We start from the raw sequence: 26,593 nt of genomic DNA, 5'->3' as shown, positions 1-26,593 counted from the left end.
GTCTGCGTAGCTCTTTTGCCAACTCTGAGCTGCAAGAATACCCTACCTAATCAACGCTACTTTCTCCGTAGTCTATCTCACAAGTTCTGGCCCAAGTAATAAGCTGTCCTTCGGGTTTGCCCAACAAATTGGGTATCAACAAGGTCTCCCATATAACGTATCATACACTGCCATACCTATCATCGCCTGATAGCTGTTATTGTAAGTGAACTCAATCAATGGAATATGATCCTCACAGCTGCCTTGAAAATCGTTGACACATACTTGCAATATATCCTCCAACACCTGGTTAACTCTCTCCACTTGCCTATCTGTCTGCAGGTGGAATACACTGCTATATAAAATATATGGCTGCCAAATGAATTCTGGAAGCTCTTCTAGAAATGAGATGTGAAAACTGATCCATAATCTGACACAATCATCTTCGGAACTCCATGTAAACAAACTATCTCTCGGATAAAAATCCTCGCATAAGTTTCTACAGTATAGATCGTCTTCACCGATAAGAAATGTGCCGACTTTGTTAACCGATCAACTATCACCCAAGTGAAATCATTCCCCTTGCTCTACCTCGGTAAGCCCATAATAAAATCCATAGAAATATTTGTCCACTTCCACTCAGGAATGAGTAAAGACTGTAGGGTTCCTGCAGGTCTTTGATGTTCTACCTTCACTTGCTGACAGGTAAAACACTTAGCTACATACTCCGCAATCTCCCTACGCATGATGCTCCACCAAAAATGTCTCTTTAGGTCTTTGTACATTTTGGTTGTGCCTAGATACACTGTGTACCTAGTGCGATGTGCCTCATCAAATAAATCCTTCTTCAACTGCAGATTATTCGGCATGACTGTTTGTGGGAAAATTAAAATGAGAAAATAAAAGAATTGAATTTGATTTATTCCTTCTAACTGCTTAGAAAAAGAATATTTACAATTCTCTAAATCTCTAACTTATTACAATTTAAATTTTTTATTACAAAAGAGAAGAAGATCGGCAGAGATCTTCCCATTTGTTTAACCTGGATTCTTCTTGGTGTCGATGAGATGCCTCCTCAAAACTCGTGTCGAGTTTGCTTCTCGTTGATTATCTGAACATCTCACTTTACTAGAACAGTATCTTCTCCTCACGATTTGATGCTGTGGAGAACTTGCAAAACAAGTTTGAAATTAACTCTTAATGAGTTTAGGAACTCAGAGCGAGTTTAAACTCTTGTGAAAGAGTTGATTTGAACCAAAAGTCGGTTATAGCCAAGAACGAGCTCCTCATTGCTGGAGTTGAAGATGATCTCTGTTGAGGGATAATGTCGATCCCTTCAGGATGTTTCTGATCCAAAAAATCCCAACCACTAACTCGGTTTAGTTTCCTCTTATTTATAAGGGATTAAGGGGGTGTAACCGCCTCTTAAATCACTCCTAAGTAGGGTGTAACCGCCCTCAAATCATGGGAAATGGTTTCCAAACTGTTCAACTCATGTTTGAACGAGTCAAACACAGAATCTGTGTTCTGGCAGAAATTATACGTTTAAACGTAGTAGTTTAGGAGCTGTGCTAAGCAGCGGATGGAAGCTGCGTCGAGCAGCTTTTGGAAGTTGCGTTAAGCAGCAGATGAGAGCTGCGTCGGGCAACTTTTGGAAGCTACGTTGAGCAGCTTTTGGAATCTGTGTTGAGTAGCAGATGGGAGTCACATCAGGCAATGATTTGGAAGCTGTGTTGGCAGCTTGGAAGCTGCGTTTACAGTAATTTGGAAGCTACGTTGTCAACTTTTTGGAAGCTGCGTTTGCAGCTGGGTTGAAGCTATGTTTGCATTACTTTGACTCTGGAACATAATTACTTGTGTTTCACCTATGGGATGCAGGGATGATTTCTGCATCTTCGATTGAAGAGATCGTTGACTTGTCATCTCTTTTGTCAGAGCATCACGACGATCGTTGTTTTGCAATCTTCACTTTAGCTCTTTGAAATGTGAGAGTCGTCAGATTATAACTCTCATTATTGGTTATGAAGACCATTGATCAGAGTTTTCATCGGTTGTCATGAAGGTCGTTGATTTATAACATTCATCGATCTACATGAAAGTCTTTAAATTATAGCCTTCTGGAAGTCGTTGAATTGTAACTCCCCTTGTTTGATGGGGATAAGCTATCTGTTGTGATTTTTTTGACAGCCTACAGAACCCCCTCTAAAGTTTTTGAAAGTCGTAGTTAATTGGGATAAATTTTTGGAATACTTTGGATCTTCATTCTGATCTTGGAGCTATTGACTCCTTGGTGATCGTCACAATTCTGCTTCTGGAACACATGGCTGGACCTATGTATTTGAAATGTGAGGTTAGACTCTGTGTTTTGATTTTGAAATGCGGGTCCGGCCTCTGCATTTTGATTTTGAAACACGGGTTTGACCTCAGCGTTTTGGTAGTTAAAACACAGAGATGAGCTTAGTGTCTGACACTTAAGACACAAATATGAGTTTGACATCTACGCATAATAGGATTTTTGGTAAACTCTCAGCCATCAACGGATTTGATAAGTCTTTACCGACTACCATTTGAGTCGAGCTAGCATGTAGATTGTCTAAGTCTGTTCACATGCAACGTTGTGCTAAAAGAATAAACTCTCTTAGACTTAGTGCTATGATGCTGAATACATAGACTTGGTCAATTTCATGGGAATGGACTACCCATCAACGCATGTTAGGTGTTGACTTATCTCTAATTAGGGATCGAGATAAAGTCTCTCATACGTGTAAGGCATGGATTTCGACGTTATTAATAATAATCTGCCACGATGTTGAATACATGGGCTTTTGTCCTTTTCATGAGAATAGACTACCCGGCAACGCGTGTTAGGCTTAGACTTATCTCTAATTAGGGATCGAGATAAAGTCCCCAGACGTGGATTCTGGTGTCTTTTTCACGATAAAAGACTAACCGGCAATGCGTGTTGGGCATAAGCTTTGTCGTTGTTTCTTCCTTTGTTATGTTTTTACTTGAAACACTGAAAGAAAGTTAGAAGTGCCAGGTGTGTAGTATTAACTTGGCATGAATTTTTACTTAGAGTGAAATTTAGAAATTTTCTTCATTATCACTAGGATAATTCCAGAAAATCTTTAATCTGCTGGGGATTTTATGATGAAAACTTACTATTCTTGTTAAAAAAAGATTAACAAATTTATTGGGGGGTTTGACTGTTAGAAGTGTGATGTTAACCTAATAGTATTTTATGGACCTATCGCTCTATTAAAGAGAGTCGATAAGTTAATTTGGTCGTCAGAGGTGTGATGTTAACTTTGACGGTTTCGTGGACCTATCGTTCTATTGAAGAGAGTCGAAAAGTTAATTGTCAAAGATGTTATATTAATGTGACAGGAGTTTGTTACGATCGGAGTAACTTTGAGGACCTATCGTTCTATTGGAAAGAGTTGATAAGTTGATTGTTAGAGGTATGATATTAACGTGATAGGAGTTTGTTACGATCGGAGCAAATTTGAGGACCTATCGCTCTATTGAAGAAAGTCGATAAGTTAATTTTTAAAGGTATGATATTAACATGATAGGAATTTGTTACGATCGGAGCAACTTTGAGGATTTATCATCATATTGAAGAGGATTGATAAGTGGATTGTCAGAGGTGTGATAGTAACGTGACAGGAGTTTGTTGCGATCAGAGCAAATTTGTGGACTTATCATCCTATTGAAGAGGATTGATAAGTGGATTATCAGAGGTGTTTTGTTCACGTGACAAGAATTTATTATGATCGGAGCAACTTTGTGGACTTATCATCTTATTAAAGAGGATTGATAAGTGGATTATTAGAGGTGTGATATTAACGTGATAGGAGTTTGTTACGATCGGAGCAACTTTGTGGACTTATCATCCTATTAAAGAGGATTGATAAGTGGATTGTCAGATATGTGATATTAACATGACAGGAGTTTGTACTTATGATTTGAATAATATTTTGAAGACTTAGCGTCTTGCTGGGGAAGATTACGATTTGAGCAATTTTAAGGACCTATCATCCTGTTGAAGAGGATTGATAAGTTGATTATCAGGGGTATATTGTTAACATGATAAATTAGGAGTGATGCAAACTGAATTCATACTTCGTATGGATGATGATCGTCAGAAGTATAATGTTAACTCGATAATATAAAAGATTCGTTACTCTTAATCCAATGGATTTCAATTAACCAACCCCCAGTCTTGAATAAAACTTAACATGGGATGAATTTTACAATTGACAGAGGCATCTTTTTGAATATGAAAACTTAGAAAATTTATTACTTATAATTCAGGGGATCACAAATAAACTAACCCCCAGTCTTGAACAAGTGCAAGGGAGAAAAAAGGGTAGACATAGCATATTGCCTAGTGGGCCACTATCTGACGAGTTTGACTATCAGAGATAACTGTTAACGTGATAGTTTTGGTAGACCCACCATCCTATTGAAGAGAATTGGTTTCAGTGGTCGTAGTATCTTCCCTTTCTAACTGAGAAGATTGAGCTTGGTCTGATTGCTCAAGTTGATCCTGCTTACTTTGTTCTTCAACTTTAACCCTGACAATGATTTTTTGAGCCTGTTCACCTTGAGAGATTAATTGTCTTTAGGAACGACATTCTGCAATCCTTATTTGTGCTAGAAGGTCGGTCTACAAGTAGTCTCGACAGGTCTCCACTAAGGTAGACTGTGTCATACCTGACGAACATCGAAGAGTCATGCTTCAGAACCTCTTGATGAAGGCTTTGACATGCTCCCTCTTCTTCTACTTAATGATGAGAAGGGTATGGATAGAGACTTCTGTATCATTTTTAAAGAATCTTGACAGGAAGAGTCTCTCTAGATCCGCCCACTTTTGGATACATCCCATAGGCAGTTTCCTAAACTATTCAAAGGCAACTCCTTTGAGAGTGCTAATAAACAATCGAGCCAGTATGACATTGTTTGATATCACATTCCTAGTCTGTGACTTGAAATGATAGATATTTTAATTCAGTGATCCCGTATCATTAAAAGTTTGTAGCGTCGGGTCCTCAAACTTTGGAGGATAAGGGACTGCATCACATTCGGCAGGATAGGGCCCCGCAACTCCCTCATCTTGGAGCTCACTTCTGTTAGCAATGACATTGAGACGGACTTTCAATTCTTCCATTTTGGTAGAATGGAGATTCTGCTCGTTCTCAGTCTCTTCTTCGGAAGATGATTCTACGTGATGAGTTTCTTGCTCTGCAATCTCATTCACTCTTTGTTCCCCTTTTGATATGGATGATCCTCCTTTTCGGGTGGATTCCGACCGAGGTTATGACTTAGCTTTCTAGAAATTGGCTCTATTGGCAATGATCTGAGCCATCATATCCCAAAGTTGATTAATGGTTTCCTACTGTACTCGGAGCATGGCCTCCTGAGCAAGCTTCTTTGAGAGATCTTCAGAATTTTCTACCATATGGGCGAAGCTCTCATGTCCAACGAAAGAGCTTGATGATTGGGACTCCGTAATGGCTGAGTGTTCATCCTCAGAATTGATTCATTTTGTTAACCTCTGATAGTTGACAGGAGGAATGGCTCCCATCCGAGTCCGAGTGTGTTGGTAGACTCCTTCAAACTCTTTAGAGATTTCTCTGACGCTTGGAGAATGATCCGTCTTTGACTCATCAGAACTAGGGACTGATGATCTCCTTCTGCCGACCATGTTAGAAGTGACTCTAAAGTATTCATCATCTGAAGTCTTCTTCATGTGAGAACATCGTTGGTTATTGAGCAAAGCAGGTTCGTTGGCCAGTTGAACATCGACAAATTGACTGCACATGAGCAGCACTGACATCCTGAGAGAATTAAAAAAATCAGTTGTTTGCATTGGCATGAACAAGCAACTTGTTGTATCGGCCTTTCTCCTGATATGAACTCCCTCAACTTCATTGCAGAAACTCGAGAAGAGTTACTTGCTGATCACTAGGTTTGAATTGGAACCCCTAGTCCATGATTGGACATGACTGGCTCTTGGTGAACATGGATCTGGTTGAGATACCTTAAATCCATGGACTTCTTATATCCGCTCCTTAACTTAGTCACACTACGCAGAATATTCAGGGGTCTCGCTACCCGGTCAGCGAGTCAGGGGTCCAGGGGGCGGCGCACCCCTGGCTGGGGGGGAAGGGGGTAGACAACCCCCCGGTAGGGTTCAGGGTAGTGCCCTGATGCTCCACGGTATACATCAGGTTCTATATTGAGTTTCCTTACCCGAACGCAAGCTTGAGGTCTAAGTTTTGCTGGTGAAACGTAGTCCTGAGATCTGCATTTTTCTAGTGGAACATAGTCGTGAGATCTGCGTTTTGGTTCTGGAACGCACTACTGAGAGTTGTGTTTTGGTTTTGGAACGTACTCCTGAGAGTTGCATTTTGGTTTTGGAACGCATTCCTAAGAGTTGTGTTTTGGTTTTGAAATGCATTCCTAAGAGTTGTGTTCAGTTTGTGGGATGCACCCCTGAAGGCTGCGTTTTGATTGTATAACGCGCCACTAAGGGTTGCGTTCAGTCTTATTCACATAGAGCCTATGTTTGGGCTCATAGATGCGAGACTTGCATTTTTGAAGCAGAAACGCAGAGCACAGGGTCGCGTTTAGGCTCACAAACACGAAGCTCGTGTTGACTTGAGGATTGGTCTTCTCAAAGTTGTGCTCGTCATAGGGATCTCCTCCTTTGTCGAGTGGTGTTCTTCTTAGCCTGCTTCAAGGCCTTTGCAGTGATGTCGTCGGTGTTAACAGAGTTGGTCACCGCGATAGGCTTTTTGTAACCTGATACCCGTCGCTTTAGCGCGGATACCGAACCTTCAACTCGATGGATGAGTTTGGCCGAAGCTAAGTCTTCTCCTTCGGTGAGGGGACTGTTCAGTGCAACCCCCAGGGGAGACAGTTCTTTGATGAGTCGGTCATAACTAGAGCTTTAGTCTCCTTAGAGACTTTGTGGATCTTACGCATAGCCTTGGGGCTAAGGGATCCGGAGAAGAATACCTCCTCATACTTGGCTTGATCGAACATGATGATTAGAGTTTTAACGGTCATTCTAGCGAGCTTGATGTCGGATTGCGGTACCACTTCTTTATCAGTGAAAAAGCTAGTCCCTGGCGGAGTCTCTATCTTTTGTTTGTCGGAAAATTAAAATAAGAAAATGAAAGAATTGATTTGATTTATTCCTTCTAACTGCTTAGAAAAAGAATGTTTATAATTCTCTCAATCTCTAACTGATTACAATTTAAATTTTCGATTACAAAAGAGAAGAAGATCGGCAGAGATCTTCCCCTTTGTTTAACCTGGATTCTTCTTGGTGTTGATGAGATGTCTCACTTGAAACTCGTGTCGAGTTTGCTTCTCGTTGATGATCTGAACGTCTCACTTCACTGGAATAATATCTTCTCCTTACGATTTGACGCTGTGGAGAACTTACAAAGCAAGTTTGAAATTAACTCTTAACGAGTTTAGGAAATCAGAGCGAGTTTAAACTCTTATAAAAAAGTTGATTTGAACCGAAAGTTGGTTATAGCCAAGAACGAGCTCCTCGTTACTGAAGTTGAAGATGATCTCCATTGAGGGATAATGCCGATCCCTTTAGGCCGTTTCTGATCCAAAAAATCCACCACTAACTAGGTTTAGTTTCCTCGCATTTATAAGGAATTAAGGGGGTGTAACCGCCCCTTAAATCACTCCTAAATGGGGTGTAACCACCCTCAAATCGTGGGAAACGATTTCGGAACTGTTCAGCTCATGTTTGAACGAGTCAAACGCAAAATCTGCGTTCTCATAGGAATTCTATATTTAAACGTAGCAGTTTGGGAGCTGCGCTAAGCAGCTTTTGGAAGCTGCGTCGAGCAGCTTTTGGAAGCTGCGTCGAGCAGCTTTTGGAAGCTGCGTTGAGCAACGGATGGGAGTTACGTCGGGTAGCTTTTGGAAGCTGTGTTGAGTAGCTTTTGGAAGCTACGTTGAGCAGCGGATGGGAGTCGCATGGGGCAATGATTTGGAAGCTGTGTTGGCAGCTTGGAAGCTGCGTTTATAGAAATTTGGAAGCTGCGTTGGTAACTTATTGGAAGTTGCGTTTGCAGCTGGGTTGAAGCTATGTTTGCATTGCTTTGACTCTGAAACACAATCACTTGTGTTTCACCTCTGGGATGCAGGGATGAGTTCTGCGTCTTGGATTAAAGAGATCGTTGACTTGTAATTTCTTTTGTCAGAACGTTGCGACGATCGTTGTTTTACAATCTTCACTTTAGCTCTTTGTAATGTGAGAGTCGTCAGATTATAACTTTCATTATTGGTTATGAAGACCATTGATTAGAGCTTTCATCGGTTATCGTGAATGTCGTCGATTTGTAACATTCATCGATCTACGTGAAAGTCTTCAAATTGTAGCTTTCTGGAAGTCGTTGAATTGTAACTCCCCTTGTTGATGTTTGATGGGGATAAGCTATCTGTTGTGATTTTTTTGACAGCCTACAGAACCCCTCCAAAGTTTTCGAAAGTTCGCGGTTAACTGAGACAAAGTTTCAGAATACTTTGGATCTTCATTCTGATCTTGGAGCTATTGACTCCTTGGTGATCGTCACAATTCTGCTTCTGGAACACATGGCTGGACCTATGTATTTGAAACGTGAGGTTGGCCTCTACGTGTTGATTTTGAAACACGGGTCTGACCTCAGTGTTTTGGTAGTTAAAACGCAGATATGAGCTTAGTGTCTATACTTGAGACACAAAGATGAGTTCGACGTCTACGCATAATAGGATTTTTGGTAAACCCTCAGCCATCAATGGATTTGATAAGTCTTTACCGACTACCGTTTGAGTCGGGCTAGCATGTGGATTGTCTAAGTCCGTTCCATATGTAACGTTATGCTAAAAGAATAAACTCTCTTAGACTTAGTGCTATGATGCCGAATACATAGACTTGGTCAATTTCACGAGAATGGATTACCCGACAACACGTATTAGACATAGGTTTATCTCTAATTATGGATCGAGATAAAATCCCTCATGTGTGTAAGGCCTGGATTTCGGCGTTATTAATAACAATAACTATCCGATCCTTCATTCGAAGGCATTGATCTGCTCCTATGGTCCAATCAGTTTTTGGCTCTTTGAAAATGTCCCCCCTTTCGGGTTTAAATCCATGAGTCCTCCAACTGAGCACTGACCACTCTATCAGGCTTGTAGTTTCAATGAACCACTCTATCTTCTTGTAGTTTCAATTGTCTAGCTTTTTACTGTGATTCAGAAACAATTCTTCTAATTACTACTACTATTTCTGACTGGGAGTACTAATTTCAAAATAGCTTTAAAAACTCAATGATTTGTGGGACTGATTACGAAATGAGTACACAACTGGGGACCGACCTTACAGAGATCCCAGTTAGTTGGTAGACTAATTTCCAAATATACGAAAAATATAAGAGAATAATATCTTTAAAAAAACCAAATCATTTAGGGACCGTTTAGTATAAGGTTAAATGATGGGTTAAAGAGACTTAACCCCTTCTTAACCCGCCAAACAAAAAAAATCTATACAAGAGTTAAAGTGGGTTAACCCTCCGTAATTTGCCAAACATAAAAAATATAAAGGGGTTAAGCTAACCTCTCTAGAGCGATTAAAATAAGTTAACCCATCAAAATAAGGGGTTGACTAATACTCCTAATTAGAATGATTAAGAGTTAACCCTTCTAATTATAAAGAAAATAGTCAAAATCATTATTATTTCCAAACACTAAAACTGATCACAATGACTAAAATAAAACTTATTTAACAGGTTAATAATTTAGCCCTTCTTAATTTAGTACTTCTTATTATCGAATAAGCTAAATACTTTAATCATTAACTTTAATCACTCCTCTTAACCGTTTGCAGGGGGGCTTATTCCTTGTGATGGGGCACCCCATTAACCTCTCGAGGGATCGATCGAAGAAAAGGATCAACTCAAAGGATGAAGAAGTTATCCTTCTTCCTCATTTCCACTCCGTTCCTCTTCTTCGCTGCATCAGTCTCTGCAATCGAGTCCCCAGAGTACACAGTAATCCACTCTGAATCGGACTTCGAGATTAGGCTCTACAGAGAATCGGCATGGATGTCAGCTCAAGCCGATGACATCTCCTTCGAGAAAGCAACAAAGAATGGCTTCCATCGGTATCGATTTCTCTTTAAGCCCTACCGATGTTTCAATTTTGAGAAAAAAAGATGGCAACTTGCAGTTTAATTTGCGATTTTTTGAGTTGGGTTTTACTGGGCCAGCTCAATTTGCTGTTGTGAGTGATTTCTTCTGTGAATTACGATGGATTTTAGATTGATTTTGTTATTATGCATCAGTCTTTTCTGTAGGGACTGCGGTAGATCAAATTCCCAATTTGGTACGTCTGCTATCAGTTACATACAACAGCAAAGCCTTTATCTAAAAATTTTGTGGTCTGTTACATGAATCTTTATTCATTCACTAATGAGAAAAAAAGAAGCGAAGAGCTAACATTTTCATTCTTGTGTTCAACCACAAAGCCATAAAACTCTGATATATTTTTTTAAAAACTTTTTGTTCCGGTGGTCAAACCGATAGCAGCGATTCTGCGAATCATGGTATAGAATTATTTCGGTGACTACTTATGTTGAATTTTAAAATTCTTCTGATGCATGGTTCATGTTCAACTTCTAGGATTAAAATACTACTGCTCACCCAGAACCATGAGGGCTAATGCTATTTAGGTTTATGTGGTGTAAGTTTTTCTTTGAGGTTAGAGGATACTTCTTTTGAGGATTGGAAGAGATAATCAGTTGAGATGGTATCTTCATGTGCATAGAGGCCACTAAATGCAACGGTTAGGAGAAGTGACAAGATTATAGTTAATGAGGCAAAGAACTAAAGGTAGACATAGGAGAACTTTGTTTTAAGCAATTAAGAAGAATATGAAAATGGTTAACAGAATAGGGGTGATAGCCTTTAGTATAACTGGATGGGTGAATAATATTCATGTACCCGAATTTTGGCTTTGTTGCTATTGGCTTTGTGGTGGTGTAAGTTTTTCTTTGTGAACAATTCAACTAAGTTAGAATTAATCTATGCCTATTAAGGATTCTTGATAGCATTAATTTCTCTTGTCACTAGGTCTCTTTCTATTCTGAATCCTCACTTTGTCTATTCATGGTAGGGATCGGTGTTTGTGATGATTTATGAACAAACTGAAACCTTGAATGTAGAGATAATTTAGGATGTAACTTTGTAAGTGCACCATTTAAGGATTCTTGATAGCATGAATTTCTCGCATGTTAGTTATTAATGGTAAATTAAAGGCTCTAAAATGGTGTTCTATCTGTGCTTAACTGAGTGCTCCATGCTGATAATTGTCTGCTGTTTGGCTGCAATTTTGACTTCTCTCCTTCAGTCAGTTTGTGTTGATTTTTGTTCTCCAGATTGTTCCCTGGCTTAGTGAAAGTCATATTTTAGGTAATAATGCTGAATAGGTTTACAGACGCACCTGGTTGCTTGCCATCTTAAATACTTAACTGAAGAAGCTACACTTTTTCCGTCCTACCTACACCACTCACTCCAACCATCCATTATGTTCTTGCACTCATGTGGACAAGCAGATGAGTATCCTATGCAAAAATTGGAATACTGTGAAACTGTAATCCTAGTAGCTGCTGATGATAAACCAATAATCTAGTGTAATGTTCCTGATTTTTTTGGAATTAATTGCTACTTGGTAAGTATCAAACTCGTCCTTTTTTTTGTTATACAACAAGGGGAATAAAGCATATGCAAATGCAAAATTAAAAATTTATTATCATTATAGAGATTCAGAGATTAAAAACCTTCAGATCATGAGGAACTATAATGTGCAAATGCAGGTGTGAGATATGGCGTGTTCTTCATTTGTTGTGGTTATTCACTCATCAAATCCTACTTGAACTATGTCTAGGCATTGTTTTAGATATCCCTGACATGGCCCAATATGTTGGCTGATATATCCTTTTACAACGCTTGATGCCAACCGATATGGTCTAAATATCCTTCACTATTTTTTGACAATTTTGGTCGATATATCCCCAGCATGGTCAATATTTTAGCTGATATGTTGGCTGATCTGCCCTTTTATATGGCTCATAGTAAAACAATATACCGCTGTTGGCAAATTTCGGGTGACACATCATGATTCTCCAAATATATCACGTGACATTTGGCCTCAAAAAATAGGAAAAAATGTTGCAATGTTGAGTTTGACTTTTATTTATTTTAAAAGGTTGATTAGCGATCTTAAACATATCTTATTTATATTTTTGTATTCTTAGATTTCATTATGTATGTTTAGGTTACATTTAGGACATTATGTTATATATTCACATCATCCAATATAGCATGCCAATATCTACCAAATATCCTGATATTTTCCCAATATCCGCAATCCGATATGAATATTGGTCATGCGATATTTCCTTGATATCCGATATTTAAAGCCTTGTGTCTAGGTACTAGTTCAGATTGTTGTTGTCTCTTTATGCTTTGTGTTACTCTTCTTAAATAAAAGTATATAACATTTTCATGCATAAAGAGAGATGGTCAACACCAATCCTAAAATTATAGTAATCTTTCTTGATAAAATCAGTTGATTAGGATAAAAAATTTTCCCTTTTGAACCTGTACATGCATATTTGGATGACAGTGTGAATATTGTCTGATTTTCTCTGGTGATCACATGGACATGTTGTTACAGATTAAATGCTAGCTCATGGATCGTAATGCTGAATCGCTCTTGATTTTGTGAATCAAACCTCTCTCATTTCTTCCTAAATTCTCACTATTTGTGGTCAACTTGGATGCTCTATTTCGTTGAGTCAGCTGTCTTCTTAATTACGGGTCTAAAGAATCTTCCTGTTTTCGTTACTTGCAGTGGTTTTAATTCATTCTTGTCATGTCTGTATGTCATTTCCCCTTATTGTAATGTCTCACCTTAACTAACACTCTTGGTCTTTTGTGATTTGCTACTATTTGTCATTCCTGTGCATTCATATATGCTTATAGCTTTGGTTTTTCTTGAGTTAATATCAGCTTGTGAATCCGATTTCCTGTCATGTTTGTTTTTTTTTTTTTTTGCATTGTGTCTGTAATACCTAGTCCTAGTGTTTTTGGCAGAATCAGAGTATTGTATGATGGACAAATGTCTCTGTCTTGGTTATGTAATTGAAAGAGTTTAGCTTTGCGCTTTTTTCATGGCTCTGCTCACGTAGAAAAATGACACGATAGATGTGGACTAGGAGACTTGCCCTCATACAAGAGAAATTTGATATTTGTTGTTCAGAAGGAGTTAGTCAGCCATGCACTAAGCAAAATCACTCCTGTTTTAAGTATGATCAGCAACTCTAAGATGAAAATTCAATCACCATATTTCTGTTGTTTAGTTCCCGCACTGGAGATATTCATTTGTTTCGATTTAGCTTAAATGTTGTTTGGTTTCCTAGCATTTTATCCATTATAGTTGGAGGAAAATTATGTCTTAAGGAGTACTCCTGTTTGATCATATTGTTCATGTGCCTGTATGTGTGCGTTTCTACTTTTTGGGATTATTAAACATTTTCTCCGTGATATATCTGTCTGTCTCTGTATGTACCTATACATAAATTATAGAAAGCACTTTTGGAGTTTGAATTCATCGTAACATCTTTGCAGTACAAATAATGTGGTTTGGCTGGCTGGTTCGCTTGTCGCGTCCAGCTATAACTTACTGCTTTTCTCTCTCTGTATCCCACAGATTTTATCTGCCATAACTAGTGTCTAACTGGCAAATCCAATTCTGGGTATTTGTTGAATTTGCTGGCTGTAGATGCTTCGATGTCAGATTTTTCATCTCTATGTTAAATTAAGTTAATCAATTTCATGCAAAACATTTCAGATTGTTTCAATACATTCAAGGAGCAAATCTAAATTGGTCAAGGATAGCAATGACTGCTCCAGTATTAACAAGCGTTGTTCCAGATGCAGGCCCTCTCCACTCTTCAGCCTATTTTGTTCGTCTCTACCTTCCCGTTAAATTCCAAGCCTCTCCTCCACTTCCCCTCCCCGAACTTAACCTCCAGCCTGTAAAATGGGCAAGCCACTGTACTGCTGTGAGGAAATTCTCAGGTTTTGCCAGGGACAGCAACATTATCAAAGAGGCTGAGAAGTTGGCTCTCAGTTTGAGTCGATCTAGTTGGGCAAACTCCACTGACTTTCTAGACAAGAACGCGTATTCGATTGCCCAATACAGTTCCCCGTTTCGTATCATTGGTCGAGTTAATGAGGTGTGGGCTGATGTTGATGGATCTCAAGTGCCAGGTTGTGAAATATATGAATCCAGAGCTGCTCATTGAGGAGCGATTTTGTTGCATCTGTGTATGTATATATGTTAAGCTATGATGCTAGTGCTTTCGGTTTCTGATGTTGCAATAAGTGTTGTTATAGAATGATACAGATATTACGGTATAAAAGTTGATGCAGTTATCTTTTTATTTTATTCTATTCTATTTTCTGTGAGTGGAAGATATGTGCGCGTATGTGAGGACTGGACTTGGTGGATAAAATGTTCCTTATGTGAACCATGCCATTCAGCATGTACAGCTAAGTTTGTGGCATTGTACAGTAGCACATATGAGTTTATAATCAGTTATCTATAATGTATGGACATATCACACCTTACGAAATGATGGGAAATGCAATGCCTTCATCATCACCAGCTACGACTCGAGCATCGAGGTGCACAGGGATATCGATACCCTGCACAGGGATATCGATACCCATGTCAAGCGTGGGCGGCAACTTTGCTCCTCCTTCACTTTCTGACTATTGATATCCTCAACTTATCTAGTACTGATGGAGGTGTTCAGTATGCTGTCTGTTTGTTCAAGAATCTGTTTGTTCAGCCGGAGCGTATTTTGACAATCTCTCGCTAATAAGGTTTTCTGTTTTTCTTACTGGTACTTTTTCCATATATAGCCTCCTTCGGGGACTACTGTTTTCGTGCAGGTAACTTTTGAAGATTTTCTGCTGTTGTAGTTGCTTTTTATTCATTAAACTCTTACTAATAAAATTGCGTGGGGTTATTTTAATTTACCATTTATCATCAAAAAGCATGCCCTTTGGTTAATTCTAATAAATGAAGTTCTCACGATTTTCCTGTAGAACCTCTCATAGTGGCCGCATGTTAAGTTTGCTGGATTGATTCTTATTGGAATTTTCAATTTGTATGTATCTATTTTATTTTTATTTTTTTTGCTCGGAGAAAATTATTGTTTGAGAAGTAATTTATTGCAAGGAGAATGAGATTGCGCATTGCATAGATCAAGTTAGCTCTTGTTGAGTGGTTTAAAAATCAAACTTTACCGTCAGTTTGTTTGAACAAATTATTACTGTATTGTTCATTAATTATTTACTTTAAACAGTCTCATATGATTTTAAAAAGGAGTGCACATCCTGTGAGAACATCCTTTAGCTGGTAGGTTTGTTCTTAAGAAAACATTAATGCCTCACGGACCCAAATAGGAGACCCAAGGCATGAGACATGTGAGGTGTCATCATCCGGTTGCATGATGTACTGTTCATGAGGTGTCACCATCCGATTGCATGATGTATTGTTCATGAACAGTCCATCATGCAACCAGATGATGACACCTCACCTGTCTCATGCCTTGGGTCCCCTATTTGGGTCCCTGTAGCAACACCCTTGAGAAAATGATAACTTTACTACAAATGCTATATTACTTTTCTGCCGTGTGCCTGTCACTAATAAATGTGTGTGGCCTTTTCTTAAAAATTATTAAAAGAAATTTGTCAGTCATCATGGACCTCCTCAGTCTTTGTTTGTGATAGTACAAAAATAGTATAAAGTTTACGGTACAGTTATAACTAATTTTGACATTAAGAACAAATAATGCCTAATGGCCATGAAGGATAGTGAAACTCTATAAGAGTGGTGTATTAAACAACTGCTTGTAGGACATTTACATTTAGGGTTTTTTTTTTGGGTATTGATCCCTTACATCTTTAATATTTTGAATTAGTCCTTTAAATCTACGAACTTCATATTTAGTCCCTCAAATCCTATTAATTATTTAAAAATAGTCTTTTAATTAGTTATGCTGTCGAAATTGTTAATTCACATTGCATTACTTGTTATGATGCAAGTCGGACACACTCCCAAGCTAAGCAACTTTTCTCATTCCATATCTTTATTTGAGAGGGATCCACATTCTCTTCAATCATACTAGTTATTAGAGGGTCTAGTTCTCTCAAGAGTCTAGGGTTTTTGGGATGAAAAAAATGTAGCTCTTGCTTTGATGTTTCTAAGCAGAAATGATGGACCAGTCTCATTGCTTTATGAGAGCATGCTTGGTAAATGGTCAAAGTGATTTATACATTTTTCATAAATTTCCGCTCTTTTTATTCACGGATTCCCGGTCGTTCTGCGCACCGCGCCCCCCCCCCCCCCCCCCAAATAATTCTGGCTCGCTTCACCTGCGCTCGCCGCTACTCCATGGCCAGAATGACGATGGGCAAGGGCTTGAGTAGGAAGAGGAAGAACAATACATGCATGTTTGCAGCTCGTGAAGGAGAAAGAAGGTTGTCTAGAAGATAACCAGCTGAAGAAATGAGATTTTCTCTTAAACACTGAATAGATTCCATCCAACATATATATATGTAGTTTAAACATTTGATAACACTTTGATCTCAGAGCTTTCGGTAGTAAGCACACGCAAGCGATAACATTCAAAAAGATAACCAGCTGAAGAAATGAGATTATATTTTGAACACGCAAAAACAAGGATTTGTTGTCATTTTTATATCAAACCTATTTACGTAAGTATAATACGGTACACGTGGCGAGAGCCAAATACATGTTGGAATCTTGAAAGTGACGCGCATCAAAGACTGCTACGATTAGGTTGGAAAACTCGGTCATAGTATCAACCTTATCGAATATTTTTACAGGTAGGAGGGCATCATCTTGTCTTTCCTCTATCGAGGCATAATTGCTTCGCGACCATGCGGCGGTTTTAATTCACCGGAAGCCTCACCAACTTCAGGCAATTTTTTGTCTCAGTGCATCTGTAGAAGACCAATGCAGATAGATGACTTTAGGAAATAAGTTCTTGATTAGTAAAGCGAAAAGATTACTGCAACAATCATGGAAACATAGTTGTAAAGGGGTACATGTTTTGTTATTTGAAAGTGATCCTTGACCCATATCATAAATACAACAGTTGTATCATCTTAGAATGGAAACCCACAACTTAACATGGCCTAAGCTTCTGGATACAATGGTTAAATTTGTCATACCTTACAGACAAGGCGACAAAATACGCATGGAAATTAATACATTTCACATATGTACCTATTGAATCAATGTATCTCACAATATGATTCATATCTTAGACATGCAATATATCAAGACAAGTTGATTCAACTCATATATAGATTTGTGAACTCATTCGGGAAGAACTTTGAAGTTCAATTACAGGAACAAAGCCCAAGTGAACAGATCATGATAGGTTTTGATGATAGATTATGATCGGGTGATTGATGAATGGATTCGAGAGAGAGAACCCTGTCTAACATAAGAAAACTCTTGGATAAACATTCGTGATTGCTTTTGGATTTTGAAGGAAAGCAAACAGCACAACATCAAGGGGGGAGAAAAGAAGGGGAGAGTTGCACTTATTAATTTCTAATAAATGCTATCATTTTATTGTTAGTTCTAATAATCAAGCATCGAATGAGTTTTTTTATTCCTTTGCTAATTAGCAGTAAGACCCTTAACCTTTAAGGCTATTGCTCAAAGGGAGAAAAGGTAAATAGTTGATATAACATAGTTTGTGCACGTGAAAAAAATGAAGATGAATAATAATGGTGATAGATCCATTGGAGATGATAGCTTGATGTGAAATTGTTTTTTTCTTTTCCAAAGGTCCTATGAACTTTGTTTAAGGAAGTAACCATGCATCAAATTATGCTTATTGATGTGGTTGAACTATACATTGTCATTTTGATTAAACAACTTATAATTACCGGACTTAAATTTCAGCTGTGTATAATACAAAAATGTACCGATCTTTCAGTTTTAATCTCTCCCTACAACATGTAATCTTTTCGTACGAGTCCATGGTTCCCTAACAGAAACTCATGTTTCCTTCAACTTCAGACTGAATGAATGATTAATAAACCAAGAATCACTGGAATATGTTCTATTTGCTCTTCGCTTTATACATCAGCTTAAATCTCAAGTATTCACTAAAAAGATCAATCATCTCTAGTCAATTTCTTGTCTTATTAATCAAGAAAAAATGTTGAGCTATACTTCTTGGTTGCAAGAAGAGTGCCTAGGTGATACTATATGCCAACTGCTCTTAAGGATACAGCCCTCGCTTTGCTGTAATTTCCTTGATTCAGAATTTGACACTTGGGTTAAATAAAGTTGACCAAGGTGAATATTTTTGTTAAATACTTCATCAACTTGGGCTCCACCTTCAACCAATTTTGTAGGAAAAGGCTAAGGTGATATGATGAGAGTAACAAAAGGAGAAATTTTTTGATCAACTTGAAGACATGAACAGATAAGATAAACATTCAAAGCTTGCATATAATGTGCAATATTTTCAGACTAAATGAAAGTGTCAACTAGACCATGACGTTGAACAGCAAGAAAACTTTAGCTTTTCTTGCTAATGTAATTATGTCTAGAATCAAAGGTGTTGCAAAGATATAGAAGCACCAGTAAAACAGTGCTTCACTATTTTCCAGCAGCATTTCTTTTGAAGTATGAATATTGTCAAATAAAAAGAAAATCTCTTACGCAATCTTTCTTGAATCTGAACAGAATACTCCGTATTTTTGTCCCTCGATGTGTATGAAAGGACATTAATGTACATCTGAGGTGATGGTGGAGTTCCAGCATCCTCCATCCACTGTAGCACCTGAGCATGCAAAAATTTATTGTTATGCCAGCACATCAACAAGGCTGAAAAATGATATGGCAAAGAATATGCAAAAGATGAATTGAAAAAGCAAGGTGGAAAAGTCAACTGGAACTTAACAAATATAATCTAGAACAAAAAGAATTTATCATGATTTAAAGAGAAGAAATTCAACAAAACCAACAGGCAACAACTGTGTATAATAAAGAAAAATCCATTCAAAACATGTGATGCATGGTCCAAACAACTTTAAGAGATGTACGTTTTTATTTTAGGTGCTTCTCAAAAAATGAATCTAACTTTAATGGAGTGAATCTTTCATATAGTTGCAAATACCGAATTTGAACGGGAAGGATTTGCCTTGAAGTAACCAAGTATATCCATATGTGTGTGTCTAGAGAGATAAAGAGTTGGCTACTTAAAATTGACCTGTAAAGCACCTAAATTGATTCTCCCTCGTTTTTATCTTCAATAGAAAAAACTCTAACTTCTCATGAAGGCAGTCATTTAGACATTTACTATCCTCCCTTTTAGCGTATTTCCACCCATGCATCTACACTAAATTTCCTGGACTCGTTATTTTGTTGCCCAAGATTTTTTTGGCCTATAAAGTATTACAGGAATAAAATGTTCTGCTTTTAAGCCTCTATTATTGTCAGATCTCCTTTCAGCAGTCCTAGATCATTGGAATGCTTTATAGGCAAGCATAAAAAGTCCGAACCTTCATATAGATACTCAAATATCAATATCCTCCTAATAGCTCTCTTAAGCACAATGCGGAAGGGCATAATTCCTCTGGTGATTCAGGCGGAGGGGTAATCCCATAAAAAGATGCGAGTGTTCTTTACATTTCTTGTTTTATTGGTGACCAGAGGATATTTTTAATGCAGAATGAATAAGCAATGTTCGGTGAGATGCTACAATGTCTTCAAAAGGTGATAAGAATGTCATTGTGGAAGCTGGTCCCAACTTCTATGAGATATTAGGAATGGTGCCAATGCTCTTATTTAATTCAGAGCATTAAGGCTTTTCTGACTCTGAATGAGTATCATTGTAGTCATTCTAGAGTAGTACAGATCCATTAGAAAAAAGGTAATAATAAGTGTTGTTGATTTCTACCTTGTCAGGCACTTAAGAAAATGCATTCTTTGAATATCCAGCCTTTGGTATTTCCAAAGAGATTCAAGTTTTGGTTTCCTTCATCTTTCTTGTCTCCTCAAATAGGCATTAGAACACAAATCTTTTTCTTTTGTTTCTGTAATAATTAGGAGTAGCAGCCCGATTAAGTGGGTCAGGCATGAGGTAGTGTTTATAAATCCCTCATGTTCTAATGTTTTATTAACAAAATAGAGAAGGGACAGCTGGGGTCCTCGAGAGCATTCCAGCAAAAAGAACAGAAAAGAAAGAAGTTTTATACCATGAACAAGGTAAACTGCTACGAAGAAACAGTCATTTAATTCCAATAAATTATATCATTATAGAGGTTCTCCTCACCTCAATATACTTCCTCCATTTCCCAACAGCTAAAAGGTTCTCCAAGAGAACAGAATAAGTTGTGAAGCTGATTTTTTCACCAGAAGCCACTATCTTATAAAATAGCTGCACATAAAAAATACTGAAAATTAACTAAATATAGAAAATGAGAACAGTTATGGACATCAACTCAATGAACCAAGACATACAGAGAAACTTTCCAAAAGAAATGATATGTCATAAAAGTAAAGAATGTAGTAGACTTTGAATAGCATAATGTGACAGATATGGATATCAGTCATTTTAATGTGTAATTTTAGGGGGAAATTAAATTGGAATATTAAACATATAATCTAGCATTTTACCAGGTACCTTCATCATAGTCTCAATTTTCCCACTTTTGCCAAGGAAATGCAGAAGTTGATTCAAGAGGCCAACTGATGTCAATGACAACGAAAGGTCCATGTGTTCCACGATCTCACTTGCTTTTCTCCAATCTCTCAATCTTAACGGGGAGAAGAGAAAGTTGTTAATGAGTAACCAGAAAAGATATTTGATCATCATTTAACCTGTAGAATAACATTAAGATCTTCAACAAGTCCCATAAAGTTACATACAAAGAAAACAAAAATTGTTGCAGTCCTAACTAAAGCAACATTGAGAAATTAGTAGTCAAGACAAGAGTCATGATCTACTGACACAAGTGTAATTCATTATCATAGTTCTCCCAACAAAGGATTTAGTATCATTGTTTTAAATATCCCCGACATGGCCCAATATATCCCCCGATATATCCTTTTAGAGGGCTTACTGCAACCGATATAGTCTCTAAATACCATTTACCGCTTTTTGGCTATTTTGGGCGATATATCCCTGCTATGGCTGATATATCAGCTGTTATGTTGACCGATCTATCCTTTTATATAGCTTGTCGCAAAATAATATACTACATTTGGCAATTTTTGCACGACATATTATGATTTTCCCATTATATCAGATGATATTTTGGCATAAAAAAATCAGACGAATGTTGCAACGTTGATTTGTATTTTTGTTTGTTTTACAAGGTTGATTAGTGATGCTAAACATATATTATTTACATTTTATAGGTTTAGATTTCATTAAGTATGTTAAAATTACATTTTAGTGCATTATACTATATATGCAATCATCCATTATGACATTCCGATATATACCATATACCCCCGATATATGCAATCCGATATGAATTTTGGCCATCCGATATTTCCCCCACATCCGATATTTAAAACCTTGCTTGGTAGTTGTCCAAACGAGGCTGAATGATACCTCTTTCTTGCATTTGTTTTCTACTGCTTTGCTGGGAAAAGAAAAAAACTAATGTAGATCTGGAAATCAAGAAAATATATCCTCAGGAAAGGATAACAATTTGTGCATATGGATCATCCATGTACAAGATAAAAACAGGAGAACTAAAAAATTCATTATCTTGTATCAAAGAAACTAAAAGTCTAAAACATAGCAGTTTAAACACTAAAATTTTGATGATTGTAAAAACATGACCAATTTTTTGCTAAGACTTCTCAACTGCTAGCAATGCTCCATAGCAGATCCTATTTTAAAAGGAAAGGTTTAGTTGTTAGGACGATATTCAGAAAACACAGAAGCCACTTTAAATTTGAATAAGACAATTAACAGGATGGAAAGAGCAAATGATTGTGGCTGCTATAATTACATAACACAAAACTAACAGTAGCATTAAAGATACAAAATTGTTCTTGTCAAGCATATCCATTAGTATGCAAGAGAAGACTTACATGCTTGAAGCAGATAAGACCTCAAAAGAGGCACGCGAATTTAAAAGGATGTTTTTCTCCCTCATCAACTCTGCCAACTCAAGAACCCGGGTAGGTTGGCATCCTCTATTAAGAGATTCCATAAGAAATGAGCATGCTACAGGATCTGGTTGAATGTCATTCTCTTCCATATCCTTAAAAACTTCCCAAACTTTCTTCCAATCGCCTAAAGCAGTTCCAATCAAGCAAGCTTAAATAAAATTCAATATTGATTATTAATTACAATACAATATGACATTACCAGCTGTACTATAAGCATGCATCATAGTAGTATACGATATAACATCATAGGAGCAACCAACTTCCTTCATCATTGCGAAAATGGTCTCCGCTTTATCCAGCTGACCCTAAAAAAGTTTGGAAACATAGGAGTGAGCTTATGTGTCCAGATCATCATATTTAATATAGAATTTCAAAGCTAATAAAGGCTGACAACTTGCCTGTCTGCTGCAAGCACTTATTAATGATGAGCCAACCTCCTTAGATAATGGAATATTCATACTCCTCATCTCGTCAAAAAACTCAAGGGATTTCTCATACTTACCCATCTTACTCGAACCACTTATTAATATATTGAAAGTCGCAGAATCAGGTCTTATATTATTCTCTTTCATCGACAGGTACAATGCCAAAGCTTTATCATACTCCCCGAAACTAATATAGCTGCCAATAGCCGAGTTATAAGCAACTACATTCAGTTTAATCCCTCGAGATTTAGCCGCTACAAGTATGTAGTCAATCTTTACTGTTTTGCCACAGCGTCCACAGGCTGCCAAAAGAGTACTTATTGAGACAACATCAGGTTGAATGCCATCACTTTCCATCTCACGCAAAACTTCAACGGCTTCAGCCAACATTGCTGCAGACCCATAAGCATCAATCAATGCATTGTAGCTTATTTTATTTGGCCTACATGAGTTTTGTTTCATCAAATCAAAGATTTCCTTGGCTTTTTCAGGCTGTCCAGATCTGCCATAAGCATTGAGCAATGAAGTATAGGATACAACATCTGGTCTGAGGCCAGCTTGCTTAAGTGACTTAAAAATAGCTAGAGCCTCTTCATGCATCCCATGTGAAGCATAAGCACCAAGAAGAGCATTATATGAAACAATATTAGGCTTTATTCCTTCAGCAAGCATCATATCAAAAACTGTTTTGCAGTTTTCGACTTGACCACAAATTGAATACGCTTTAATAATACTAGTAAATGTTACCACGTCAGGGAGGCACTGTATTCTTTTCTCCCTCATTGAGTTGAAAATATCCACAGCCTTGTCAAATTGTCCAAGCTTTACAAGACAATGTATGACTATATTAAGAGTGATTGTATCTGAACAAATGTTTGTTTCTTTCATCAGATCAAAGTACGCCAGTGCTCTAGAATATTGACTCCCCTTTTTGAAAGCAGATAAAACTATGTTGTGAGTAACCAAATCTGGCCCAACACCATTCTCAGTCATTTTTTTGCTAACTTTTAGAGCCTCCTTCCAATTACCACTAGCTCCACAAGCACCGATCAAATTGTTGTATGTAGTTCGACTAGGAGGTATCTGCATCCACATTCTATAGGAATTAAGCAGGAAAAAAATTTAGAAAGGGAATAGAGAAATAGTTTACTAAATGTCATATAATAAGTAAATGTCCAACGGAATATATTTAATGGTAATCAGCAGAATATACGAAAACATATATTTCGATGTGCATACGTCAATATAATGTGCCCTAACCACTATGGATTGATGTTTTTTGTTTGATACAAACAGCACATGTTCAAATCAATACAGATGCATTAATATATAAATAACAGCACATTCAAGAATAAATACCAGAGGGAAACACATATTTAAAGCAAATATTAACAGGTAGAAAAGAATGTTGGAGTTATGAATTCAGTGAAACATGAAACTGATGAAGAGATTATTTTGTATTGTACTCTAGTATTTGCAGGTCTATGTGGTGACTCTGATCCATATCTATCATAGAAAGCAGCATCAGATAAGGAGATTACAATGACATACTGCTGCACGAAGCATATCTTCCATTATATTTGTGGCCCAACGCCACTGACCAGCTCGACCATGTGCATTGATGAGAGCATTGTAGGTTTCAGCATCAGGTTTGCACCTGAAATGAAATGATGCATTAATTACAGCAATAGCAAGCAAAAGAAAAAGCAAGCAAGCGAACAAACAACCAAACAACCAAATCCAACAACTCTAGCTTCATAAAGCTCAGTCACAGAGTGTGACATCCATATCAACTATTTAATACAGAATTTACTTAATTGATGCTAGGAAACACCTCTTATCAGTACAGACGGATGTTACATACCTAAAACCCTTTTATGCATAGCCATATTGCGTACTGTATAGTTTTAGCATAATGTACAAAGGCCTGCAATCAGATTATTGACAAGGCTTTGCATCTAAGAGAGAGAGGGAGAAGGAGAGGGAGAGGGGGGAAGAGAGAGGGAGAGGGGGGGGGAAAAAGATGAAATGAAAAAGTATTATATTCGTAACTGTCTAGTCCTGTACATTTGAAGTGGCAATCCACCTCTGCATCTTTGGCCAATTGTAATTGTTTCATATAAGACATCCTTTTGGTGGAAGTTACTCAAGTCTTCACTTCAATCCAATTAGATATCTCACTAAAGAATTTACGCACTATATCAACTTATGACACATGTTATCAATGCACATACTATTTTCTCTTTCCCACTCTAAGTTCTCCTTCAGTCAGTTATTTTTGATACTACGCTAGGAGGCGTGGACAAGACAACTCGGACATGAAAGCGGGATATGATAAGATACAAAGACAAGAACATAGAAAATCATTCAATAAGTAGAATACAGGGACACAACACAGCCATGTGCATAATCCTACATGTGCCTATATACAGTATATATCAAACCCATAGTTATTAGAACATGCTCTTTTGTAAAATAGACTGTGTGGTTGATATCATGCTTACCTCCATTCTTGCATTTCAAAAAACAGGCCACGTGCTTGATCAGTTCGATTGTGTCTAGCATGCAACCGTATCATCATGTTATAGATGTCGCTCCGAGCACAATAGATCTTTTGATTTTTCAACCAACGAAAGACTTGAACAGCATGTTCAAGAGAACCAGTGGCTGTTATTTCCTGCAACAAATGCCAACGGAATAGTATATGTTTAATGTTAACTCATCACTGCCATATAATTCAGAACTCATAAATGTAATATCCATGTTCAAGTGCATAAGATAGTTCATCCTAAATACTTCAAAAGCGTATCACAAATTAAGCCTCTAAAACTCCTAAACCCCAGATGCATAGAAGGTGAACCCTTAGACTTTCAAGCTGTCCACAAGTAAGCCCCCCCCCATCCGGAGAGGGGAGGGGGGGGGGGGGCAACCCACAAAACATTTTAGCGTACAGTCAGTATAACCCTGCAACTTTCAACTTTCCATAACCCCCCAAGTTTTGGGGTCCTCACCAACCCAACCTCCCCCCTTCCGATGGCGATAACCACAGAGTCCCGAGGGTAAAATTATGCAGGAGCATATTTTTACACGGTGAAAATTGTGTTCACGCTTTAGTGGTATTTTTAGGAGACAGCGAAAGTTGGGAAGTAGTGAGTATTTCTTAGAACTACGAAAGCTGGCGGGGGGGCTGGGTGAGGGTGAGCAAGTTTATCCATAGAGTTAAGGGGTATCTGGAATGACCAAACTTGATGGAGTTTTGTGAAAATTACCCTAAAAAGAGGCTAAATAGCACTTAATTACCTAATAATTTCACTCACATTGCACTTACGTACCCTCACTTGTTTTCTGCAGCATTTATTTACCCTAAGTTGTTTAAAATTGACCCATCAATACCCTCTATCATGCGGAGATGAAAATTTTCAATTGGACATTCTCACATGACACTTAGAATCAATTAGCAAATGAGTGTCACATCAGAACATTAACACCTTGTTTGGGAACACTTAGGAGGTGAAGTTAATTCACCCTAGTTCCCCTTGGTTCACCCCCTAATAGTATAAAATTTGTTACCCCTCAAATTGGGGTGTAACCAAGGGGAAGGGAACTCCCTTCCCTTCTCTTCCCTTCTCTTCTCTTCTCTCTAACTTCCCTTCACCCCCTACAAATCCAAACAGGCCCTAAGGCAAAAAGTTTCATGTTTGCAACTTAAGATACATAAATGCCACAAAAAACAAGAGAGGGTATATTATAAGTGCAAAGTGGGTGAAGCTATAAGATATTTAAGTGCTATTTAGCCTAAAAAGATTCACTATTTCTCGGGAGCAAACAATTACCCTAATAAGCAGAGGAAAATTCTT

The 26,593-nt window shown here is 37.7% G+C and overlaps 2 protein-coding genes across 2 annotated transcripts in view; one reads left to right on the top strand and one right to left on the bottom strand.

Annotated features, from left to right (window-relative positions):
* LOC109831630 (heme-binding protein 2-like) lies at nucleotides 9,892–14,536 on the top strand. Its single transcript, XM_020398989.1, has 2 exons — nucleotides 9,892–10,159; nucleotides 13,909–14,536. Exons 1-2 carry the CDS (start codon nucleotides 9,960–9,962, stop codon nucleotides 14,363–14,365), a joined length of 657 nt encoding a protein of 218 aa, XP_020254578.1. The 5' UTR covers nucleotides 9,892–9,959; the 3' UTR covers nucleotides 14,366–14,536.
* LOC109831322 (pentatricopeptide repeat-containing protein At2g41720) overlaps nucleotides 16,726–26,593 on the bottom strand; it is a 25,776-nt gene continuing 15,908 nt past the window's right edge. The window contains exons 7-16 of the mRNA XM_020398656.1: nucleotides 26,570–26,590; nucleotides 25,241–25,413; nucleotides 24,288–24,393; nucleotides 22,710–23,819; nucleotides 22,511–22,616; nucleotides 22,231–22,435; nucleotides 20,807–20,939; nucleotides 20,456–20,560; nucleotides 18,841–18,961; nucleotides 16,726–17,096 (exon numbers count right to left, since the gene is read on the bottom strand). Of these exons, the coding sequence (XP_020254245.1) occupies nucleotides 17,071–17,096; nucleotides 18,841–18,961; nucleotides 20,456–20,560; nucleotides 20,807–20,939; nucleotides 22,231–22,435; nucleotides 22,511–22,616; nucleotides 22,710–23,819; nucleotides 24,288–24,393; nucleotides 25,241–25,413; nucleotides 26,570–26,590 (2,106 nt within the window). The 3' untranslated portion in view covers nucleotides 16,726–17,070. The remainder of the gene's footprint in view (nucleotides 17,097–18,840; nucleotides 18,962–20,455; nucleotides 20,561–20,806; nucleotides 20,940–22,230; nucleotides 22,436–22,510; nucleotides 22,617–22,709; nucleotides 23,820–24,287; nucleotides 24,394–25,240; nucleotides 25,414–26,569; nucleotides 26,591–26,593) is intronic.

The sequence above is a fragment of the Asparagus officinalis genome, chromosome 2, assembly GCF_001876935.1.
Source record: "Asparagus officinalis chromosome 2, Aspof.V1, whole genome shotgun sequence".
Lineage (NCBI taxonomy): Eukaryota > Viridiplantae > Streptophyta > Magnoliopsida > Asparagales > Asparagaceae > Asparagus > Asparagus officinalis.
Note: the sequence above shows the minus strand (reverse complement) of the source record. Positions and strands in the feature narration are given on the sequence as shown.